Source organism: Thrips palmi, unplaced genomic scaffold (genome assembly GCF_012932325.1).
Source record: "Thrips palmi isolate BJ-2018 unplaced genomic scaffold, TpBJ-2018v1 HiC_scaffold_5, whole genome shotgun sequence".
Classification (NCBI taxonomy): Eukaryota; Metazoa; Arthropoda; class Insecta; order Thysanoptera; family Thripidae; genus Thrips; species Thrips palmi.
This window is the reverse complement of record NW_023144632.1, coordinates 18,227,553-18,251,111: the sequence shown is the minus strand read 5'-3', so window position 1 is coordinate 18,251,111 and position 23,559 is coordinate 18,227,553. Positions and strand designations below refer to the sequence as shown.

The 23,559-nt window shown below is 51.5% G+C and overlaps 1 protein-coding gene across 1 annotated transcript in view; it reads right to left on the bottom strand.

Annotated features, from left to right (window-relative positions):
- Window positions 1-14,597: 14,597 nt before the first annotated feature.
- LOC117651094 overlaps window positions 14,598-23,559 on the bottom strand; it is a 159,747-nt gene continuing 150,785 nt past the window's right edge. The window contains exons 4-6 of the mRNA XM_034394849.1: window positions 19,070-19,203; window positions 15,469-15,673; window positions 14,598-14,798 (exon numbers count right to left, since the gene is read on the bottom strand). Coding sequence (XP_034250740.1) covers window positions 14,719-14,798; window positions 15,469-15,673; window positions 19,070-19,203 — 419 coding nt within the window. The 3' untranslated portion in view covers window positions 14,598-14,718. The remainder of the gene's footprint in view (window positions 14,799-15,468; window positions 15,674-19,069; window positions 19,204-23,559) is intronic.

Below are 23,559 nucleotides of genomic sequence, written 5' to 3'. Positions count from 1 at the left end.
AAAACTTGTCAGATTGTCATAAACCTGTACACCGTGTATGTGATTTGAAAGGCGGCCTAGACGTGCCCTCCCAAGTTACTGGCGACCTTTGTTATGTGGAGATGCCCAGCAAAGAGCTCCAGCAAAAGGCCCTTTGAAGAGACGAAGATCTCTCCAGTCGCTGTTTCCTGGACGTTGGATATGCGGTGTGCTTCAATGGATGGGCAACTCAATCGCGAACAGCTGTTTTCACTGGAACTGGTTGTTCTGCGCACATTGGCGTGCACAGACCAAGGTCTCGGGGAGAGAGGGGGGGAGGGCCACTTTTGGGATATAACATTGTTTACCTCTTAAGGGTGTGACTAAAAAATTGCACTGAAATGCATTTTTTTTTTGGGGGGGGGGGGGGGTAAAGATTCCTGCGAGGGGCAAACAACTTGGTCCAAATTTGTACACCGTTATTTCAAATTCACGTTGTTTCACGTCATTTCACTGTTATTCCAACGTTATTTCAAGGCTACTTCAATGTTATTTCGCGTTATTTCACGTCATTTCATGTTATTTCATGTTATTTCACGTTATTTCGCGTTATTTCAGCGTTATTTCAACGTTATTTCAACGTTATTTCAACGTTACTTCAACGTTATTTCACCGTTATTTCACGTTATTTCACGGAAAATGTACACCAAAATTCAAGTTGTTTGCCCCTCGGATTCCTGGGAAATTCAGGAACCGTTTTTACCGTGTGCCCTCTCTCTTGCCCACCCCCTTGTGCACGGCTGAGTCGGTGCTGCTGTTTTGCGTGGGTGCACTTTCAAATCATAACTATCAATTTTTAGAACTTTCAAAGAAAATTTAAGTATATTTGCGAAAGTCTTCCCACGTCAGAGCCCCCAGTGTGGTGCAAACGAGAAGAACTCCGCCCACTGTGGAGAATACAGAAACTCTGCACTTTTTGACAGCAGGGACAGCAAATTTTCACACGTCTGCATTTCAACTTTCAAACAAAATTTAAGTGTGTTTGCGAAAGTCCTCCCACGTCAGAGCCCCCAGTGTGGTTTAAACGAGAAGAACTCCGCCCACTGTGGAGAATACACAAACTCTGCACTTTTGGACAGCAGAGACAGCAAATTTTCACACGTCTGCATTTCAAGTTAGTTTTGGAGTGCTTGGTTTCACGGTGTACTCATGGGAAAAAGCGGTACGTCCCGACCTGAGAGGGTCTGTCTCCCCTTTGAGGGGTTCCTGGCGTTGCCGCGCCGCGCCGTGCGGTCGGGCCAGACTCGCGCGGGCCTCCACGCTCCGCAGCTAACCACACTCGCATTCCCAAGCAGAACGGCCAGTCAATAAAAAGATGATAAACTCAATTTCGATCGCGTCCCTTTTTTTCCCCTCTCCCTTTTTCTCGTTCTGCCTTTCGGCGCCGCGCGCCTCTCCACAGGCCGTGCCTCTTTATGTCTTTCCGTCCCTCTTTTTCTTATCCTCTGCCTCTCTCGCTCCTCTCGCTCCTCCACTGCCACGCACTAAATAAACCTGACCAGCGGACGGTGTGTGCGGTGCGCCAACAGCCGGAGAGGTTTCCCTCTTCGCGTTTTACGTGTGAAACTACTTTGGTTAGCGCGATCCACCGAGTTTTTTTGGCCCGTGCCGTGGCGTTGACGTTACAATACAGGAGAACAGGCATGTTACGTTACGTTGAATGTCCATCAGGCGCATGCGCTGCAAATTCAAGTGTGGGGCAGGCATGTTCTGGTTGACGTGACACACTTGAAATTCAACGCGTCTTATCAGAATAATCCTAACTGTCAGTGCAGATTTAGAACTATCCTAACTGTAGCGGTACCTAAAAGTGTTCATGAAGTATCTTCACCGCAAATCAGAGAATCTCTATACCTGAAATACAGTGTCCACGTATTTATGAAAGGATAAAACTTTGTAACAGGCCCTTCGGCGAGCAATTTTATGAAGTATGTTAGCGTCATGGAGAAAACACCGCTTTTCACGTGATGTGCACTTATGATAGTTCTGAATTGACACGAAAAATTAGGATTGTCTTGGATCTGCTCTGACTGTTAGGTTGTCTTGGATATACCATAGCAGTTAGGATTATTCTATTAGCACGCGTCAAATTGTAATTTGCACGGAACATTAGTCCACGCCAAACCACCGCTGACGATTGCACTCGATGTTTTCATTGAGAAACTTTTGATCTAAACAGTAGCAACCACTTTGCTTGACACAAATCGAAAAAGGCTTTCAGAAATTCGAAGGTTTAGTTATTACAGTCTTTTGAATTCGTTACTGGCAAATTTAACGCCCTGATATTTTTTTAGTTTCTTGGGAAATACCGGGGCCTGTTGCTGTAATGTATTCCTTCCCTTCCTTATTAGTCGAAAGAATCACTATTACCGATCTAAAGCCGTACCAATACAGTTATTCGACTATAAAAATAGCTACAAGTCATCTTTTTAAAAACAATTTTTCCTGTGGGGGAGTTGTCCACGGCGCTGGGTGGGACCGCTCTTTCCGGTCCCACCTTCCACTGCACTACGGACGGGCCTGGAAATGCAGCGAGCGCCCGAAACGAGATAATTTATTTTTCAGCGTTTCTTTGGTCGCAACACAATCCCATTGTGCACTAGATTTACGGACGGGCCCCAGAGGGTCGGCGCGAGCACGCAGGCCGCCCGGCCGCCCCGCCCACTGCACTATACCACAGGCCTGGCCAGGCCTCGCCTCTCGGGGCACAATATTCCTTGAAATTCCTCGAAAACCTTGAGCCAGACAGACTCCCCCGGCCCCCACGCACCCCTGGCTGGCCCCCTTGCGCCCCGGCCCCAGTTTCCTCTTGACATTACTGCTGGCCATGATTCTTGCTGTCACCACGGTGGGACGTGTTGCAGAGGGAGCGAGCGACGGCAGAGAGATGTGCACGCCGTTGGCCTCGTCACCGCGCCTCACGCCGTGCCCCGCCGGTGGAGGTGCGCGTCCCCGACACGCCCGCCGGCCCTACACTGTGAGGCCAAGCGAGGTTGATCCAGCCTTGAAATGTGAAGTGCGGAATCAGCTGTCTCCGCCCCCGGAAGTGCAGGATTTGCAGTCTGCACACTGCAAGTGTGGAGCTCTCTGAAGTTCTGCACGTTTATTGCACCATGCCAAGAGACAGGGGATCTGTTGGCTCCTCCACACCTGGGGGGGGGGGGGGGGGGGGGGGGGGGGGCTGCAAACTCCACACGTGAGTTCTCCACACTCTACGAGGAGTCACTTCGCAATACGAAGAAAATGAAGGCATTGATAAATATACGAAGAAATGATTCGTATTCTGAAGCAAAAATCTTTGTTATACGAAGCATTTCTTCGTAATACGAAGCAATTCTACAATGCCTTCATTTTCTTTGGAGTTATGAAGCAGATGCTGTGAGTGTGTCAGTAGCCCTGCCACCGATGATGGTAGTTAAAATCCTGGAAGCGTTTTGAGCTCTAGAGTCGCTAAATGGGACTCGAACCGTACGTGTGGCCCCACTGCTCTCCAAACGAGGAATCAATTCGTGGGATCACACTTTTGGTTCGAGTGCTCACTGAGAATCCAAACGCTATGAGTATAGCGTCAATTGGTGCGATGCAAAAGCATCGCACATGAAGTGCAATGCCTCCCCATTCCCATGCATTAGCATAGGGCACTTTCGGGGTGCATCGCACGTAAGGTGCAATATGGCTATCGCATCACACGAATGGTGCGATATCTCAGCTGCATCGCACCATACGTGCTACACTCATAGCGTTTGGAATCTCAGTGGCTGTTTAGCGACTCTGGAGCACAAAAAGCGTCTAGAGTTTCGGCCGCATCTATCGGTCTTCTGGCCCACTATGTACCGGTGGAGGTACAGGTCCCCGAGACGCAAACCAGCGACCCGTCTCGTTCCCAGTGCCGTGCACGGGAAGGACATGCAGCCACCCGTGCGGGCAATGGCAGCTGTGCACAAGGCTGTGCAGGCCCCGACCTTCCTTCCTTCTTTGAGAGGCGAGGCGCGGCTGCCATGCCCGGCCCGGCAGGCTGATTTCGAGAGTCGATTTCGTCGCTCTGTCCCTCTCGCACCTTCGCGGGACGCCCCAAGAGTGCGAGAGGGACAGAGCGACGAAAACGACTCTCGGAATCAGCCCGGTGCCCTTCTGCCGTCATAGAGTGCCCCGAGTGTCCTCCAAAACTGTTCAATATTCCATGAGCCCGGCTACGCTGAGGCCATGCCCGGTCCAATGGACCACCATTATCGATTCACTCAAGCCCACCGCTCTGAAAACGTGAGTAGCACCGGCCGCGAACGGGACTGAGGTGCGGGGCCGTGGTAGAGAGCCTCAGGGCGGCACTGCTATTCGCCGAGTGTGACGTCATATTCGTTGGAATGTGACGTCTTATATATTCGTTAGAATGTGACGTCTTAAATTAGTTAGAATGTGACGTCATATATCCACTGTAAAAAATTCCGTACTTTTGTACGGAAATAGTACAGAAAAATATAGTACGGAGGTACGGAGAAAAGTACGGAACGTTCCGTACTAGCTCCATATGAGCCCATGTAAATGGGTACGGAAAATAAGTCCGGAACGTTCCGTAGTTGGCAAGTACGGACGGTCCAGGCAAATTATTGACCAGACATGTTCCGTACTTTTTCCCTACTTTTTTCTCACAGTGTCCGTTAAAATGTGACATCATATCCGTTAGAATGTGCCTTTTTTCATGATTGCTCTGCAAACTCCAGTGTGTGCCAGGCATGCACTTCTTCGTCTCGTACGAGAAGGGACATAAAAGTTCTTGGGGGTGGATAGGATAGGATAGGATGGGATAGGATAGGATAGGATAGGATAGGATAGGATAGGAGAGAGGATCATCCTTAAGCATAAAATTTCTACATTAAGTCGCTAATGAGGTACGCAAATAACGTTCATTCCAAAAGTGTAGTGTGTGTTGTAATGTTCACGCGCCCTGGGGGGATAGCCGGTCAGCCGGGCGGGTGTCAAAGAACGCAGCCATGCAGGCGAGGCCGGCGAGGCGTCGCGGGGCGCGCGGCTACAATGTAGACACTTTGTGCATCTGCAACAAGGCCTGGAGGGGCGCGGGGCCTGGCGGAGTGTCGCGGCGAAAGGGCGGTAAAGGCAAACTTTGGAGGACAAAGCGTAACGCGTTGAGTCTGCGTCCCGGCAGCGTCCCGGCAGCGTCCCGGCAGCGGCAGCGACAAGTGCAGCGAAATAAGCCACGAGAGCGGAGCCACACGGTGAAATTCGTTCCTGGTTTTCCCAGCACTGAAAAACCAAACGTGGTCTAGACCGCACCAACTGGTGTGGTCGAATGGATGCCATTTTGACCACACCAGCTGGTGTGGTCTAGACCACGTTTGGTGCGTTTGGTGTGGTCTAGACCACACCAAACGTGGCCAAACGTGGTCTAGACCGCACCATACGTCGTCAAACGTGGTCTAGACCACACCAACTGATGTGGTCAAAATGGCATCCATCTGACCACACCAGTGGTGCGGTCTGGACCACGTTTGGTTTTTCAGTGAGGAACTCCCTGGAAATTGCCTATGCCCTCGTGGAGGCGGCCGAAACTCTAGACGCGTTTTGAGCTCCAGCGTCGCTAAAAAGGCCTCAAACAGAACGGTTGACGCCACTAATGGATTCGTCCTTCAGAGAGAAATCATTGGTGGGGTCGGTCCGAGGGGTACCTCACTTCGTCTAGTCAGTGTACACCCCTGACTCCAGTCACTGCCTTGTTTCAGTCTAGTCACTGAGAAAGTCGGCAAAACCACGTAAATTTGTCCCAATTTTAGTATTTTTGCAACGCATTTCGTGATATTTTCAGTCTAGTCAAAGTGGAAATTGAGTATAGTCACCAGTCAGTGTACACCTGTTTTCGAAGTGAGGTACCCCTCGGGTCGGTCACACGTTCGGCTCGAGTCCCATTTAGCGACTCTGGAGCTCAAAACCCACACGGGATTTTGGCTGCCTCCACCGATCTTCTGGCCCACTGTGCGTCACTAGCCTGAAAAGTAGTTCTCTGCTGTGTGTAAGCAGGCGTCAAAGCGATTTTTCGTGTCCGAAGGACGAGTATATCATCCTTCTCTGCCTGCACTTAGCACGAAACATTTCACCAGCATAAAAATCTGCACCAAATACTCTGTTATTCAGCGCATGTGACGTCTCTTTTAGGAATGCAAATTTCCTTTGATTATGGTGTCACCGCGTTTGAATGTTGATGCACAGTCAATCCAATGCAAAATCCTTACAAGACAGCTGTATCAAGTCCAAACGAGTGTGACATATTATAACGTCCGTGACACATTTCACCCTCAAACGAACATGACGTCACATTCGTTGAGAAACAGTGCAGTGACACCGTTTCTAGTTTTGCGCAAGTCCGGCAGGGCAGCTGCTCAACGCTAAAAAAGACGAGGACATTGCTCCGCCACGTCCAAATCGGACCTTCGAAGACAAAGTAATGTAAGTGTTATGGCTGTAGCGGGGTTTTAACGCCACCACTCACCGGACAAAAAGAATTTGCAGTTACCAGCGACGAAAGCGCATGAGCAGAGGTGCTGGCTTAGAGTCAGCGTGCTCCTTCATTTCTCTCTGTGGAACGAATGATGCGCTTGAAGCAGCTTCGACAACAAAGAGACTTATCCATCTAAGGTTAATGCTGCCAACTTCCCCAGAGAAGAGGAAGGTATCGCAAGTCGGCAAAGATAAATGACTCGGGGAGCAGCAGAAAGAACAACCAAACTATGTACAAAACAAATCCAAGCCCCGATGGTGTGCGACCGGAGCGGGGCGGGCCCGAGGCCGGCCTCGAGGACGGGCACAGAGACGCCGGGTCCTCGGCTCCACTAGCTCCCAGGCTCCGCCCCAAGGCCACTCCAAGGGGATTCTCATAAATTTTATTCGAAGCATAAAGTAGATTTTAGTGTGTTCGGCAGGCAGAACCGGGCCAGCCTGACTCGGGCGGCATATGGCGGGTGAGTAAAGGGCAGCCAGATTAGCGGGGCAACGTGAAGCGCTTGTGGCATTTCTCACCGCGACTGCAGAAGCCAAACCACTGTCATATATTTTGCAATACTTTAAATAAAATTTAAAAATAATCTGGGGTCTGCAGTAAAAGTCGGTAGTGGAGAAGTTATTCTGCTATCTCAGGGATTGTATCTTTCAGAACGTTTCCCTACGAGTCAGGTTTGGCATTTTCGCGAGTGCGTTGATGGGTATGGCGTGTTTCAGAAAGAGCTCAAAGAAAAGAGGCGACTGCATACAAACGTAAACTGACTTTATTCAAAGCACACGTTGAAATGATAAATATGAATAAACAAAGGAACAGGTTTAGAAAGAGAGGGACATAATAACTGAAACTAAACAGTAACAGAGCTGGATCATCTGGATAGTAAGGTTGGATTCCAGCAGTTCTTCGAGAGTCTGGATTTCACTGGCCGCACATTTTCCGAAGAGCCCAGCGAGAAGTTTCCCGCTGTACGACGAGGCGAGGACGACGCAGACGAGCAGCCATCCGGCCAGCAACGGGCGTCGCGCGTCCAAGGGGTTACCCACTCGTTGCTTTAGTGTACACACGATTCCGGATTCCCGCGATTCCCAGAACATATCTCTGAGAAAAAGAGAGAACTTTCGAAAATTTTCTTTGTATTTGAATGTTTTTGTGTGTATCACATGGTTACCATGACTTTAAATTGAAACTATGAGGATTTTCCATCAAATTTTGAAAGATTTAGGAATGATTCCCGGGCTGAGTGTACACATGATTCCCGGAGTGGGTAACCCCTCGCGCGCGTCTCTCCCGACCGGTGAGCCAGCCTGGCCGACGAGAGGGGCGAAGGCGTCGAGGAAGGCCTTGGCGCGCCCGCTAAGCATGAGCAGCCCGGTGGCGACTCCAAGCAACGACAACGCCGTGGCGACCCAGAGAGCCGCTGAAAACTCTCCAGCAATGCTGTGGATGAAGCAGTTGCCTTTCCCCATCCCGGTCGGCACCAGAGCCGCCACGAGGTCCATGCCCCAAGGAAATAGATCAAATTTGCTATTACTATGAACCCGAAATGGGTTTTCCATGCTCAACAAGTCGACGTGGCAGAATACAAATTTCTCTACCCATCGCTGCCCGTCTTTCTTTAGGGCGAAGCGCACGTTTCTCAGACTCTGCACGAGTGTCTCTGCGTACCGTTTCATCATGGTGGAGAACGCACCTGTGCCCCAAACAGAATGCTCCAACGTGACTCTTCCGGTTGCGTTTCGTCGAAAGTAGCAAGGCGGAAAGAACGGTCCTGCTCCTGGAAGCCAAATCCTCGCGGGCAGCGAATCCCTTTGAGGCTTGAAGAACCCATGATACTGAGCCGAGCTGCGACCTGTGTCTCCAGCCAGCCCAGCCACGAGCGATATCGGTGTCGCAAAAAATATTCGCCATGTCGGCGCGAGTTTGTTCAGATCTTTCTCTGTGACGAATGACTCGTATTCCGTCCAAAGTAGTGTTCGGCATTCAATGGACTGGGCGATCAAGTGGGGCGCTCTGTTCTCAGCGATGAGAAGAGCTGCGCTCGGCAGCAGGGTTGTTAGAGTTAATTTAACGATTAACGACGATAATCGATTTTTGATAAGTTAATTTAACGGTTAACGTTAACTCGATAACATCTTGCAGACCAGTTATCGTTATCGAGTTATCGTTAACACAATCCCGGTTAACTTATCGATTAACTAAAGTAACTAATTCCCCCAAAACGTAGAAATGCACGCAAAATTTTTCAGCAAAAGCGTTTCTGACGTTCGTACTTTTGCGCCGCTGGCACTCCGCCGTGCCCAACTGCCGGCCCCAACGGTAGTGGTAGTCAAGTCAATACTGGGAGTAAGTCGTCGCTTGTCACTAGTAACGCGCTAGTCAGTCAGTATAGGTTTGTAAAATTTTCAATTTTAATCTTATCAACTCCCTATTCCTCATTGTATTTATTTTATCATTTAATAAAGATAGGTAATGCACACGGTCAAAACGGAACCTGGGATTCCCAGGAGCCCTATGTGATAAGGTATAGCAGTTTCCAGGAGATTCCTGGGATTCCCAGGAAGTTTTTTTACCGTGCATACATAATAGTCCAATTAGACATTACTTCTAGGCATTTAATTTTGTGTTTTATAATCCTTCATTACGCCATTTAAAAAAAGTTAGTTACTTTTAACGATTTTCGATAAAAGTAACTTATCGATAACTCGATAACGTGGCCGAGAGGTGTTAACGTTAACTAGTTATCGTTAACAGGGGTCGGAAATTAACTTAACGATAACTCGATAACCAAAAAAATTAACTTTAACAACCCTGCTCGGCAGAGACAGGGCGTTACGGGCCGTTGAGGACGGCCATGGCCCTGCGGGCCTCGGCAGCAGGACCACAAACGCTGTCCCATGAAGTCTCAGAAACGCGTCCAGCCACCGCGGCGTTCCCGCGGGGTCCGGTGTCCGGGTCCGGTGCGCAGCAGGGCGGGCTCCAGCAGGCTGTGGATGTGCCGCGCCTCGTCCAAGGCTGCGTCGCTCCTCGGCAAGACGGCGGCCCAGGTCGCAGAGAGGACTTCGACGGGCGCCAAGAGGACCACGGCGAGCACGGCGACACACGTCACGCCGCACGGGCCGGCCATTCTGGACTGAACTTCACCTCGACGGAGTGGACAGCGGTGCCCTGTGTCATTGCAAGCGTAGCCTTATCGCGATTTCCGAAAGGTGCCATTCCGGCCAGGAACGGGCTTTTCAAACGTGATTCGTGGGTTGTAAGGCAGGCAGAGTGAAGCGACAGCTATATATCGATCTCAGCTCGAAGGACTCACTGAGAACTAGCAAAAAGGCGAGGTCTTGAAGGCTTCGCGCTTTCGTTATGCCGTCCTTAAAACATTGAAAAATAAATGTATGAATTTCTGTTTTCCCCTTTTACTTTTTGAAATCAAATTTCGTACAGCAAGTTCTTTTGTTGTGTCCATATTTACGGTACTCACCGAAGACGTACTTAGCACACTGTCGATCTCGCACAGTAATTTAAAATTAAAATAATTTAAGCGTTGCCATCACTTCTACTACGCTTTAGTGATGGGGCGAGACGCAATGAAGTCCTTCGCCGATCGCCCTATTTGCATTCTATTTAGGTGAAATCACCCCGAGAGCAGGGCTTTGAACGCACGCACGGCGCGCAGCCTCGGCCCGCACTGCCAGCACCAGGGACCCATCATCGCGCCCCGGGGGGCAATCCATCTTGAGACGCGACGCGTTCGTCCGCCGCCACAGGCCTCCCAAGTTCGACACTTGGAAAGGTGAGCGGCTGCCAGGTGTGTCAATGTACGCACGCCTCACTGTGCAGGAGGCCCTACAGTGCCCTAGACTGGATAACAATATCAACCCCGTCATGACCCATGGTCGCGTCATGACGGGTGCCCGAAGTAACTGAGATGGATGACTTGTGAGCCCAATGATGAAGTGTGACAGCTTGAGTTGTTTCTAGAATGCTTGTGGAAATTGATTATGTCGATGAAGTGAGCTCTAGAGAGATACCTGTTTTAACAATCCAACCGAACCTTGGCTTACGAAACCTCAGAAAATGTTGATGTCTGATAGTTCTCTTCGAGGTTCTCTTAGGATGAAAGAGTCATGACCATATGCTAAGTCTACTCCTGCCAGGACTAAAATTTTGGGTTATTCCATTGCCCAAATCTAGTGAAGAGGATGTCCACGTCCACACACCCAAACTTGGGTCACCATATTGTCTAGCTAGCAGAATATAACCTTTTTTCGCATAAATTTGGGTAATAAAACCCTCATTACCCAAATTTGAGCGTTAGAGTACACCTCACCGAAAATATGGAATCGATCAAAATTCTTACGTTTTCAGTTTTTCCATTTCCATGCCAGTAGGTCGATGTCAGCTGGGCCCACTGGCGTGATGCTCTCGAAAATGCGTTGTGCACACGGTAAAGACAGTTCCTGGTTTTTCCAGGAACCCTCTGGAAATCGCCTATGTCTGTACCATAGGCTTTCTGAGAAAACCAAGTAACGTTTGTACCGTTCAGTAAATAAAAGAGGGGAGGAAAATAGGAGGAGGGGGAGGGGAGTGAATCAAGTGAATTATGTAAGTAACCCACTACACTGCGTGTCTCGAAGAAGCGCCGATGTCCTTCCACCCCTCGCGAAACAATACCCGGGGCTCCTTTTTGCTGCCTCGGCGCCCTGCTCGGCCCGGCGCCGCCAACACCAACAAAGGGGGCAGTTACTGATGAATCAAAGCCGCCATGTTTGTCTCGGCCCGTTCTGTCCATTAGAATTGAATAAAAGGAAGGCCGACGAAGAAAGGGTCCAAAGGGGAGGGCCCCGAAGTTGGAGCGCCCTTTTAAGCGTTTTCCGAGCGACCGGCGAGGCAAAAGCACACATTTGCGACGCGTCGCGCCGGGGGAGGCTCCCGGGACCCCGCGCCACCGGACGTTTGCCCACGACAAAGACTCAAGAAGAAAGGCATAAACATACGAGAGGAAGGAACTAAGTTGTTTTCGTTCGTCCTCGGCTCGGCCGCCGCTGGGACCGCTTTAAAGTAAGTCTAACGGAGAAGGCGGGGCAGCCCGGGACCGAGGTGACAGAGCTTAATGTTGCCGCGTGGCAAGGATACTTCCGGGATTACGGAGTTTTAACGCGGCTTGTAGTTGGCACGGCTGCGGCCTCGGCGTGGGCCAAGCCTCCGTGGCGGCTTGAGATATTAAAATGATAATTGTGTACAGCGGACTCAATTACCATGAGTGACGTAAAAAAAGTTAGAATGCTCTTTTGCCTTTTTGTTGTTGTTTTATTTTGCTCTTTTCAAGTTGAGAGCAGGAAAAGTGTGTCGGATATTGTGTGGATGGCGTAGTCGGGCGTAGTCTGTTAATCGAACGGCAAAAATTTGACTTTCAAGTCAGAGCTCCACCCTTGGGGGTGTGGAGACCGAAAACTGTGCACTTCTATGTCGAGAATCTCAAAATTCTGTCCCTCCGCATCACAGTGAGGAGTTCCCCCACTTGGTTTCACAGTGTAGAGCCACGTGCGGACAGTGGGCACACTCGCTCGCAGTTTGTAGTTGGATGACTCAGTATTAGCAAAGCAGTTCGTAGCTATTGGCTGTGGTGCTAGTCGGGCTGAGCGCGCTGGAGTTCCCTGGCTTTGAAGAGTGTTGGCAGTGGCAGATGATGTGATTTGCGCACTCTTGCTGTCAGTTTTGGTGTGCTCGTGAATAAAAAAACAGGTGCTTTTTATTTTTCTTTATTGCACACAACACAATGCAATGATTTATTCAATTTGAAATATATTTGTTCCAAGAAATGCTGTGACTAAATTTGACAATCGATAGATCAAACAGGTAAACGTCTTCCACGAATGGACCGGTGGACATTGATTTTGGAACATATGGAGAGTAGGTTTCAGATAAAGTAACAGCAGTCAAGTTTTTATTTTTTTAAACACTGAATAATCTATAACGAGAAACGAAAGAGTAATGCAGACATGTTCCCACATTACTGTCAAGAGGCACAAATAATGTTATAGTAAGGAGCGACATAGTAAACCACTAGATCCGTGGAAATTCATGCACACAGCTTTCATCAACACCTCGCACGCCTCTCACAAAGATTCTGTTACACAGTTTTAACCTGAAAATTAGTTGGGACTTTTCTAATGACCATGAGTAAAGCTTTCATATTTTCTTAACATTCTTTAACAAATAATTTATTTAAAACAAATTATAAAACAATCAGACAAAATCTTGAAATCAATACAAATAATTATTTTACAAAAATCAAGTCTAAAATCGTTTTACGCTCACAGGCGCCGCAAAAAAAGTGTTTGCATTTCTGTCAAACTTATCTGAGCCTTTGCGATGCAACCTTAGTTCAGTCCCTAGCAACACCAATGTTTCTAATAAATATATCTATCAACAGTTATGCACAACTCATTCGTATTTGTTTAAAACTATCCCTATTTTTTTCCTTTCTTCCGCAATTGTCATGACAAACGCAGGCAATGGTTTTGTACCTTGAAGTTTAAAGTGTGATTTTCATTTCTCACGCACTCGCAGATTCACACATACACTGACACACACTGACACACACTCGCATGCACACTCACGTATAGACACACGCTCACTAACATGTATTTAAAATAATTTACAGTAATCCATGTACCACTCTGACGTGGTAACATATATCATAAACATCTAGAGGAAATGTGTAAGTCAAAGGTCAATCCTACTCACATTCATGCCTAGACAAATAGAATAAACGATGTACAGAACACTCATTCAAAAGTCTCTATGCTGGAGGCAGAGAATCGCTTCTGTAAATATTCTTATTTTCCTCAGACCAGACCACAGTGCAAAACCTCGGTGAAGACCTCGCGACTTCCGCAAGAGAGAGAGGGAGGCAGACAGACAGACAGACAGAAAAAGGGAGGGGCAGATTCCAAAGGAAGGCGGGGTATGGGGGAGGGGAATTTTCTGATCTCCACCCCATTCTCCCACGGCAAAACAAACCAAATTCCATAACAGGCAACTCGCACAATGAACGCAACCATGATACATTTTCGTAAGGCAACTTATTGACAAGATCCAAGGTTGGTAAACGCGACTTGCGCAATCTTTTACCTAGGAAAACAAAACTATGCAATTGTATTTGGCACAAAGTAGAAATACTCGGAATAAATAGCTTTCATCAACATTTTAGAAAGTTTTCGACCTCCGAACCGGCCCGGGCCCCCTCCTCCTCCAACCTGAAACGCCGCATCTCTCATCAACATGATGCGAGATGGCCTTCACGTGGATGATGCATTGACACACAGAATTTATCCACCGCCACCACACTGCAAATCCAAGTGTGGAACAGTCTCACACTATTTGGCGTGAACCAGAATGTCTCACGCTTTCTAGTGTGGGCCGCATCTGTCCCACATTCACAAGTGTGTGAGACACCAGTGTCTCACACTTGCAAGTGTGAGACACGCTTTGTCTCACACTCACAAGCGCGGGACCCGTGACATTGAACCACAGAGAACCATAGGCAGCAAGTATGAGACTAACCGTGTCTCACACCCGCCACACCGATGCCAAAAATAACAGAGAAATCTGTGACAACTTGGTATGTGTCTTCGTCCCCAGACCTTTCCGTATTTTTTGCCCGAGTGTAGTGTGGGACAAACGTAGCTCACACTTTAAGGCTTGAGACACTTTGTTTCGCGCCAAATGGTGTTGAGACCGATCCACACTTCGACACCTGTAAGGAAAAGGCACGCAGTAGCGGCCGCGCGATCCAAAAGGCGCTCAGTTGCGGCCCTGCGATCTGAAAGGCACGCAGTATGCCGCGCGCGATCCAAAAGGCACTCAGTTTGCCCCGCGCGATCCAAAAGACACGCAGTTTAGCGGCCGCCAGCGGTAAACTGCGTGTCTTTTGGATCGCGCGGGGCAAACTGAGTGCCTTTTGGATCGCGCGCTGCAAACTGCGTGCCTTATCAGATCGCAGGGCCGCAACTGAGCGCCTTTTGGATCGCGCGGCCGCTACTGCGTGCCTTTTCCTTACAGGTGTCGACTTGGCTTTGCAGTGCATTCACTCTTCTTCGTCAGTCACACACTCACACACACACACACACACACACGCGCGCGCTCAGAGACGCAGACACACGAAGACACAAGCACTCGAAGATGCCCAAGTGGAACTATCGGGCCATGGCCAGCACGGCCAGCACGACCAGCAGCAGGGCGTGGGACTGCACGAGCAAGGTGGAGGCGGACGTCACTGGAACACAACACGGGTACCCATCAACAGGGCGCACTAGGAGGACACTTTCGTCAGCTGGGACACTGGAACAACCTTCCCAGGGTTCAGAGGTGCACGCAGACCACCCTCTTTCCCGGCGTGAGCTTTGTGAAAGATGCGTGGCAAAGTCATGCCGCAAACAAGGGAGACTTCGGCGTTCTGGGTTGATATCGACTCGCAAAACGCAACTGTTTACAATGATAGTTTGTTTTACAGGCACTTCGATCACCACCAAACTTATGGTGAGATCTAATCAAACAACGAGATGAACTTAATTGCTCCTCCAAATGGTACTTTTAGGGAAGCGTGGAAAAGTCATCCCATTTGCCGAAGTCACCACTACTGACGGTACTTCACCCCTATAATTATGCAAAAAGGGCGACACTTTGCGCAGTGGGTCAGAAGACCGGTGGAGGCGGTCAGAGTCACAAAACAGGGCTGGAACGGAACGTGTGACCCCCATCAATGGATTCCTCGTTCAGAGAGCAGTCCATTGGCGGGGCTACTCGTTCGGTTCGACCCCCGTTGCGATTCTGGAGCTCAAACCAAGTCCGTGATTTTTACTACCGCCACCGGGGCCTCCGGCCCACTGTAGAAGGAAGGCCGCCCCTGGATCCACCCCTGCGGGGCTCTGTCTGAGTGACTTTACCTCGCTCTGGGACGGGCTCGGCGGGCTTGACGCCCAGCTCGCGGGTCTCGGACTTGACGGCGAACCCGGCGGGCAGCGAGGCGACGCACTGCAGGGCGAGGCGGCCGGCGCGGAAGTGGCGGGGCTCCAGCGCCACGTGGATGCTGAGCGTGCTCCACTGCTCCTGGTTGGCCGCCGTGTAGAAGGTGCTGGCCAGCGACGGAACCTGCAAGCACAGAGGAAGGGGCCTTGAGGGACGGCAGCGCACTGTAAGAAACCAAGACCTTCACACTTGGAATGAGGTGGTGTGTGGAATTGGCATGAGCTCCCGAAGAAAATCGACGGTCCCTATCGATAGGCTCGTAAGTCCGAGCGGCGGGAACGTAAGAGCGCAAGTCCGTCCGCCCGGGACATACCGTCGTATCTCGCCCGGGTCGCTACGTAGCGTGCTATCGTTGCATCATTCCGTATCTACATAGTACGCTACGTGGCGACCCGGGCGAGATACGACGGTATGTCCCGGGCGGACGGACTTGCGCTCTTACGTTCCCGCCGCTCGGACTTACGCGCCTATCGATAGGGACCGTCGAAATACTTCGTCATTTACTGGATTATTTATTCGTATAGTTTTGTACGTGTAGAGTTTGCAATCTCCACACTTCAAGTGTGAGTAGCTCACTGAGCCCCTCTTGGCGGCATGGTGCAAAAGCGGAGAACACTACCCTTGCAGTGTGGAGACTTACTGTGTTTTGCTAAATTTTTGATCCTATTTTCCGCAATTTCACGCTGCATCCCAAGTAAAATTCGTGTGATCCCGTAATCTTGTTTACGCCTGAAATGAGCGAAGCAGCCCCCCTCGAGACTACCTGTTCTACGCTTCTAAGTGCGGATACTGCGAATCCCACACCCCGAAACCCAAGTGTGGAGCTCTCCGCTCTTGTTTCAACAGTGTGTGCCATTCCCGGCAGTACGTGTGCCCACTGTGTCCGCTGTAAATCCGACCACAGGCCGGGCCGCCGCGGGCCGCCCTGCCGGAATTGGGGGCGGGGGAGGAATGGTGGCAAACGAGGCGCGGAGAGGCGGGCGAGCGCGTGAAGCGGCCTGTTTCAAAGTGGACTTGTTTTGCTGATCATACAATATTCAGGGCGGAGCGCCGCCATCCCCGCCGGCCGGAGGGCGTCGAGGCGGCGATGGGCCGAGAGGGCCTCGACGGCCTCCGCCAAGAGCGGCAACAAGTGGCTGCGACAACTCCGCGCCGCGCGGAACGCCCGGACGGCCTGGACGCTCTGGACACCACACGTCAAGAAAAAACGGAGGTGGCCCCCCCGTCTTTCGCTTGGGTGGCCAACGGCATCTCGCGCAACGGGGAAACGGAGCCGGATACGGACTTCACGTACACTTGAAGTGGCTCTGGGCTTTGTGTCTTGCTTTGTGTACATTTTCCGCATTCGTTACGGGTTTAAACTAGGTACAAGTTTGTACGTAAATTAGGTACAGATTCGTACATAAATAAGGTACAGATTCGTACATAAATTAGGTACAACTTGTACATAAATTAGGTACAAACTTGTACATAAATTGTGGGTATCAGGTGCGCCAGGAGCTCCGAAACAATGAGAAATACACGGTCCCGCCAAACGCGCTCGCACCATTCCCCTCTGCCCCCTCTGGCCTTGAAGAAGCAGTGTCTGACGGGACTGCATACCGCTCATTTCGTCTCGGAGTTCGAGGTCCACTCGGTACAATTTGATAAATACTTTATCGCGATGCGGAAATATTGTCCCTTATATGAGTATTAAATAGAACGTAACTTACTTATGCACGGAAAGGGCTATGGGCAGTGACAGTGCACAGACATTTAGCGTGTGCATTTCATGCAAATCTTATTTGTTTTTTACTTTTTCTCTTCTGATTTTCTTAAGTGATTATTGGGCTAAATTTTTAAGATCTTTGCGCAGACTTAAATTTTAAAAATATTCACTGGTCGCTACGCACTCCATTTCCCACGGGAAAAATGGATTCTAAGAAGAAATTTTCTGGCTATGCTAACGTTGGTTGTTGAAAGCTTCTATAGCCTCGAGCTTTCTTAAATTCAAGCATCATATATAACGACGTGTCGCAGCGTTTGAACTCGGCGGAAATGAGACTGGGAAAGGGGTCCGGAAGTGGGCGAACTGGGGTGGGGGGGGGAGTGGGGGAGGGACGCACAAAGGAGAATCCCTGACCACTTCATTGTGAATGCGGGGAGTAAAAGTGAGGCTAATAGGCCCCGTGACCGCAGCCACTTTTGTGAGGCTGATCCCTGGGAGGGAGGGCCTAACGGGCCACTGTGCCGCCAGCGGAAAACACTGCCTCTGGCTCGCTTTGGCCGCCCCTGCCCTGGGCCGGGGCCTTGTTTAAGGGCGCGAGAGGACCGCGAGCCCTACACTGTAGTGCACACTGAACGTTGTGTACAATTTTGTACGATACATCACAGTTTTTTGTGCACACGAAATTTTCGTACAATTTTCGTACGAAAAACTGCACGTTTTTCGCAATTTTTGTACAATTTGTACAAAACTTTGTCCAAATTTGTACGAAAAGTTCGTGTGCGCAAAAAACTGTGATGTCTCGTACAAAATTTGCGAAAAAACATTTAGTGTGTGCGACGAATGTGACGCCATTTTCGTTGTTATGTAAATTTTTGTCGCGGTCGCTTGAATTCCATGTCACATGCGTTTCAACGTGACACGGCCATTAGATGGGGATGTCACTGACTTGCGTTTGAAAGCGGATATCAACACAACAGTCAAAAGAACGTGAAAACATTCACATCCTTATGAATATGACGTCATATTATATTCGTATTGAATAACGGCGCAGTCTGCATCGGCCTGCATAGTGCACGCTCTGAGAAGTATTTAAGGAGTAGATCAGGTACATTCAGTTCGCATGATACGAAGATACAGTTTTTAAAATCTGACGCTTCCTTTGTAAGCTTCTGAATTATATATAAAAAAAAACTTCTTAGGATACTCTTTAGTATTCATCTTTGTTTTTAACGCCTTAAATTGGTTTTGACAGGTTTAGAGGCTATGGCGATTATGGTCTTTACGAATGCACCGGTTGCACGCCAGCCGAAAAAAGGGGGTGAAAAATGAAGGATGCTCTGGCAGGAAATAATTAATAGTGAGCCTAATCTCCTGCACACCGCACCGCGCCCCACCGCGAGCGTCGATCATCGATTTAAAAACCATTTGGGCGCCGCCATGCTGCACTGACGGATGGCACAGAAACGGGTGACACTTGTGGGTCACACACACACACACACACACACACACACTCTCTCTCTCTCTCTCTCTCTCTCTCTCTCTCTCTCTCTCTCTCTCTCTCTCTCTCTCTCTCTCTCTCTCTCTCTCTCTCTCTCTCTCTCTCTCTCACACACACACACACACACACACACACACACACTGCGTCAAGGATGCACTGGCGTCTCCAGGCCCGGAAGCTGGATGAAAAGCTTCACCCAGGATTCGTTCGTGAATTGTTGTTTTTGTCGCAGTGGCGATGGTTCCGACGACGCCAGGGTGCAGACCGAGAGGGAATGACGTCACCCAGGCTGCGCCAAGGTAAGCGTACTTACGGTGCGGTTGTTGATCTGGAAGGTGAGCTGGGAAGGCGGCGTGGAGGGCGGGGCGGTGCAGTTGGCCAGCAGCGTGTCGCCGATCTCGTAGCGCTCGTACTGCGTCCACAGCCTGGGCGGGCTGCGTGGCAGGGCTGCAACAGGGAAACGGGTGCACTGTAGAAACGGGCTGCACGGGGCAGGATGTGGGAGCAGACGCACAGTGTGTCGAAACCAAGTGTAGAGAACTCCTAGGTGCGGAAGCATTCACTAAACTTGGACGAGTGGAATTTGCAGTTGGGTACACACTAAATGTTATGTACAATTTTGTACGAGACATCACAGTTTTTTTTTGCACACGAAATTTTCGTGCAATTTTTGTACGAAAAACTGCACATTTTTTTGCCAATTTTGTACAAAATTTTGTACAAATTTGTACGAAAAGTTCATGTGCACAAACTGTGATGGTCTCAAAAGAGTTTAGTGCGTACAGAGCCCGCATCTCTTTGGCATGGTGACATGGTGCGAATTAGTCACAGAACTGGCCCTGAACTAGTACGCTGGCCTCAAAATTTTAGGAACACCAGAGATTGTGGTGCGCGAGACTTCTCGGGAAACGTTTCCAGCGGGTCTGTCGCCCGCCGACTACTTCTCCCCGATTTTCGTCGAGGCCGTCGAGGCCGTCGAGGCGGACGTCACGCGCAGACTGAGGCCTCCGACACTGAAAAACCAAACGTGGTCCAGACCGCACCATTGGTGTGGTCAAATGGATGCCATTTTGACCGCATCAGTTGGTGTGGTCTAAACCACGTTTGGCCACGTTTGGTGCGGTCTAGACCACGTTTGACCACGTTTGGTGTGGTCTAGACCGCACCAAACGCCCCAAACGTGGTCTAGACCACACCAACTGATGCGGTCAAAATGTCATCCATTTGACCACACCAGTTGATGCGGTCTGGACCACGTTTGGTTTTTCAGTGGAGAGCGGCTTTCGATCTCTCTCGCACTCGTGGGGCATCCTGCCTGGGTGCGAGAGAGACGGAGCCACGAAAGGCACTCTCGGAGTCAGTCCGCTGTTCGCGCATTCTGCCCGACCGTCCAGGCCACTCCCTCTCGTTACGTGATTTATGGACCGAGGCCTGTCAGGGTTCAAATTACGCGCCCGTCTCTCCGTCCCTGTCGCACTCGCAGCGCGCCGCACCTGCTAACACCTGCCCGATGACAGCCGCCACCACTTATTCGTCGTGTCAGGCGCCACCAGACTCGGTTTCGTCGCTCTGTCTCTCTCGCACTCGTGGAGCGTCCCGTACAGGTGTGCGAGAGAGACAGCGACGGAAACGACTCTCGGAATCAGTCTGCTGGCGCTGTGTTGCATGTCGCCGTGTACGCTGGGCAGGGGGCGGAACCAGGGGAAAGGGGGAGGGGGGTGTCCGGGTGGCTCGACTTTGCGACAGGACTAATAATTCATATCTCTATCGCACGAGCAAGAGGGCGGAAAGCCCCACAGGACACCCCAAGCTGCGCGCCGCCATGTACCACCTTATCGTGCAGGGCCCGCCGCCAGACCCGCCAGGCCCGCCAGGCCCAGGCAGGAATTTGCCAATGCCCCGGATTTGGGATGGCGTGGGGAAAAGGGGGAGGGGGAGGGGGGAGGCGCGCCAAAGTCTCAATACCCCGCAAGACGAGCAGGACGGCGCATACATCACTGCCCGCGCGAGTTTGAAAACATTCAAAGCCACTCGCGTTCGCTTTCACGGCTTTCACTTGGCAAGGCGGTGGGCCTCGGCCGGCAGACTGATTCCGAGAGTCGTGTCCGTTGTTTCGTCTCTCTCGTACTCGTGGGGCATCCCGGATAGGTGCCAAAGAGACAGAGCGACGAAACTTGACGCCTGCAAGGTGGTACTGGCCAGTGCAGCCCGGGCCGGCTAGACCTCGGTCAAGACGGCTAAGGGCCTCGACCAGGACGGCTAGGGCCTCGACCAGGACGGCTAGGGCCTCGACCAGGACGGCTAGGGCCTCGACCAGGACGGCTAGGGCCTCGACCAGGACGGCTAGGGCCTCGACCAGGACGGCTAGGGCCTCGACCAGGACGGCTAGGGCCTCGACCAGGACGGCTAGGGCCTCGACCAGGACGACTAGGGCCTCGACCAGGACGGCTAGGGCCTCGACCAGGACGGCTAGGGCCTCGACCAGGACGACTAGGGCCTCGACCAGGACGGCTAGGGCCTCGACCAGGACGGCTAGGGCCTCGACCAGGACGGCTAGGGCCTCGACCAGGACGGCTAGGGCCTCGACCAGGACGGCTAGGGCCTCGACCAGGACGACTAGGGCCTCGACCAGGACGGCTAGGGCCTCGACCAGGACGGCTAGGGCCTCGACCAGGACGGCTAGGGCCTCGACCAGGACGGCTAGGGCCTCGACCAGGACGGCTAGGGCCTCGACCAGGACGGCTAGGGCCTCGACCAGGGCGCTCTGGGCCTCCTCGCCGGCCGTCCTGCAAGACGCCGCCGGCCCTGCGGATTTAGCAAGTTCTGATCTTCACAAGGCCAGTCGTTTATCTCGCGGGAGTGACTGGAGGCAAGGCGAAGTGAAGCGGGGTGGGGCGGGGCGGGGCGGGGCGGGGCGGGGCGGGGCGGGGCGGGGCGGGGTGTAACGTGTTGATTGGGGCGTTTCTGTTTGGAACGCCCGGGGGACCCTCCAACGACCCGGGCCTGCCCCGCCCCGCCAGCCTCGCCGCGGATCCGCCGCGCCGCTCGCACCGAGTTGGGCGGCAGCAAGCTGATTCCGAGAGTCGTTTTCGTCGCTCTGTCTCTCTCGCACCCACACGGGACGCCCCATGAGTGCGAAGAAAGACAGAGCGACGAAAACGACTCTCGGAATCAGTCTGCGGGCGATGCTACGGCGGCGCACGATTACTGCCGTGGAATCGATCTGCGAGGAGTTGGCTGGAGGAGGAAAGTTCGGCCTGCCGAAGTGTTGCGACCAAATGAAATGTTTTAAAGATCCTGGGAAAAAATCTCTGATACAACATGACGGTTTTGCCCGCCGGAGCGAAACGAGTTGCGAGGCCAGCGAGAGAGTGCCGCGAGGGATGATGAGGGAAAACGAACACCAATCCAGACGCGGAGCTGCGGCGCACACCTGCTTGCGAGGGCGGAACTCCTCTGCATAATTTGCATGAAATTCTCTCAATAATACGTTAAAAACATGTTTTGTGACTTTTTTTTTTAGTTTGTTGCTGTGCGTTGTAAAAACCTGATGAAGTCTTTCGAGCGTACTAACTGCAACGTCCTATTGTTTGCTGTACTGAGAAATGTTCCATACATTTCGAAGCATTTTCTTTGTAAGTTTATTGAGCTACATAGAGTCGCTAAACAGAACTGGAACAACGGCACGTGTGACCCTACCACTGAATTCCTCGTTTGGAGAGCAACCCATTGGTGGGGTCACAACGTTCGGTTCGAGCCGTATTTAGCGACTCTGAACCTCAAAACGCGTCCGAGATTTTGACCGCCTCCACCGGTCTTCTGGCCCACCGTGTGTCGTCGCGACCTCGCCGCGAGGCGTCGGCCCGGCAGCGGACCGTTGACACCCGCTGACGCCAGCCTCGTCTGTCCGGCCACCGTGACGCCCAGGCCGCCGCCAGCCCCGTCTGTCCGGCCACCGTAACGCTCTGCTGATGATGTTTGCGGCCCCATATTACGCAAGTTGGCGCCAACAAGCCTCGGCCGCCAAACTTGGGCCCGCCGCCTGCCGGCTTGCCATGTGTGCAACATTGATGGGCCGCCTCGCCGTGGAGCACGGCCTGCCATGGCCTGCCATGGGCTCATGGGCTTCCATGGGCATGGGCCGCGCTCAGGGATGACCCGCTTAGCCGAACTATCGGAGGTCTGGGGAGCTGGGCCACCGCTGCGTACGCGCGCACTCACACACACACACTCTCTCTCTCTCTCTCTCTCTCTCTCTCTTTCTCTCTCTCTCTCTCTCACACACACACACACACACACACACACACACACACCTTTCTTCGTTAGCTTGCACGGGAAAAACTGTTTCGCCGTTCTTAAAATCTCACTGCACTCTTGAAATCTTGCCAAGAAAAGTACTTTGCAGTACGAAGTATTCTCTGGCTTTGTATTACGTACTCTCTTGCAAACTTTTTCGTTCTCATTGCAAAGAAATACTAGTTCGTAGGAAGCTGCGAAGTATAGTTTCTAGGTTGACTCTGCCCCCCAGGATGACCCGCTAACCTCGCTACCCTCGCTACTGGTGACGGCACACTGGAGAAAGGAAGGCGACGGCGCGACGGCAGACTGAATTCCGAAAGTCGTTCCCGTCGCTCTGTCTCTGTCGCTCCTAGACGGGACACCCCATGAGTGCGAGAGAGACAGCGACGAAAACGACAGCTGAGAGCCGCCACTGCGAATCGGGTGCACTTTATCTTCATCGCGCGGCCGTCGGGTGCGTCCATAAACTCGCGTGCCTCGGAGGGCCGCACCCCGGCCGCATTA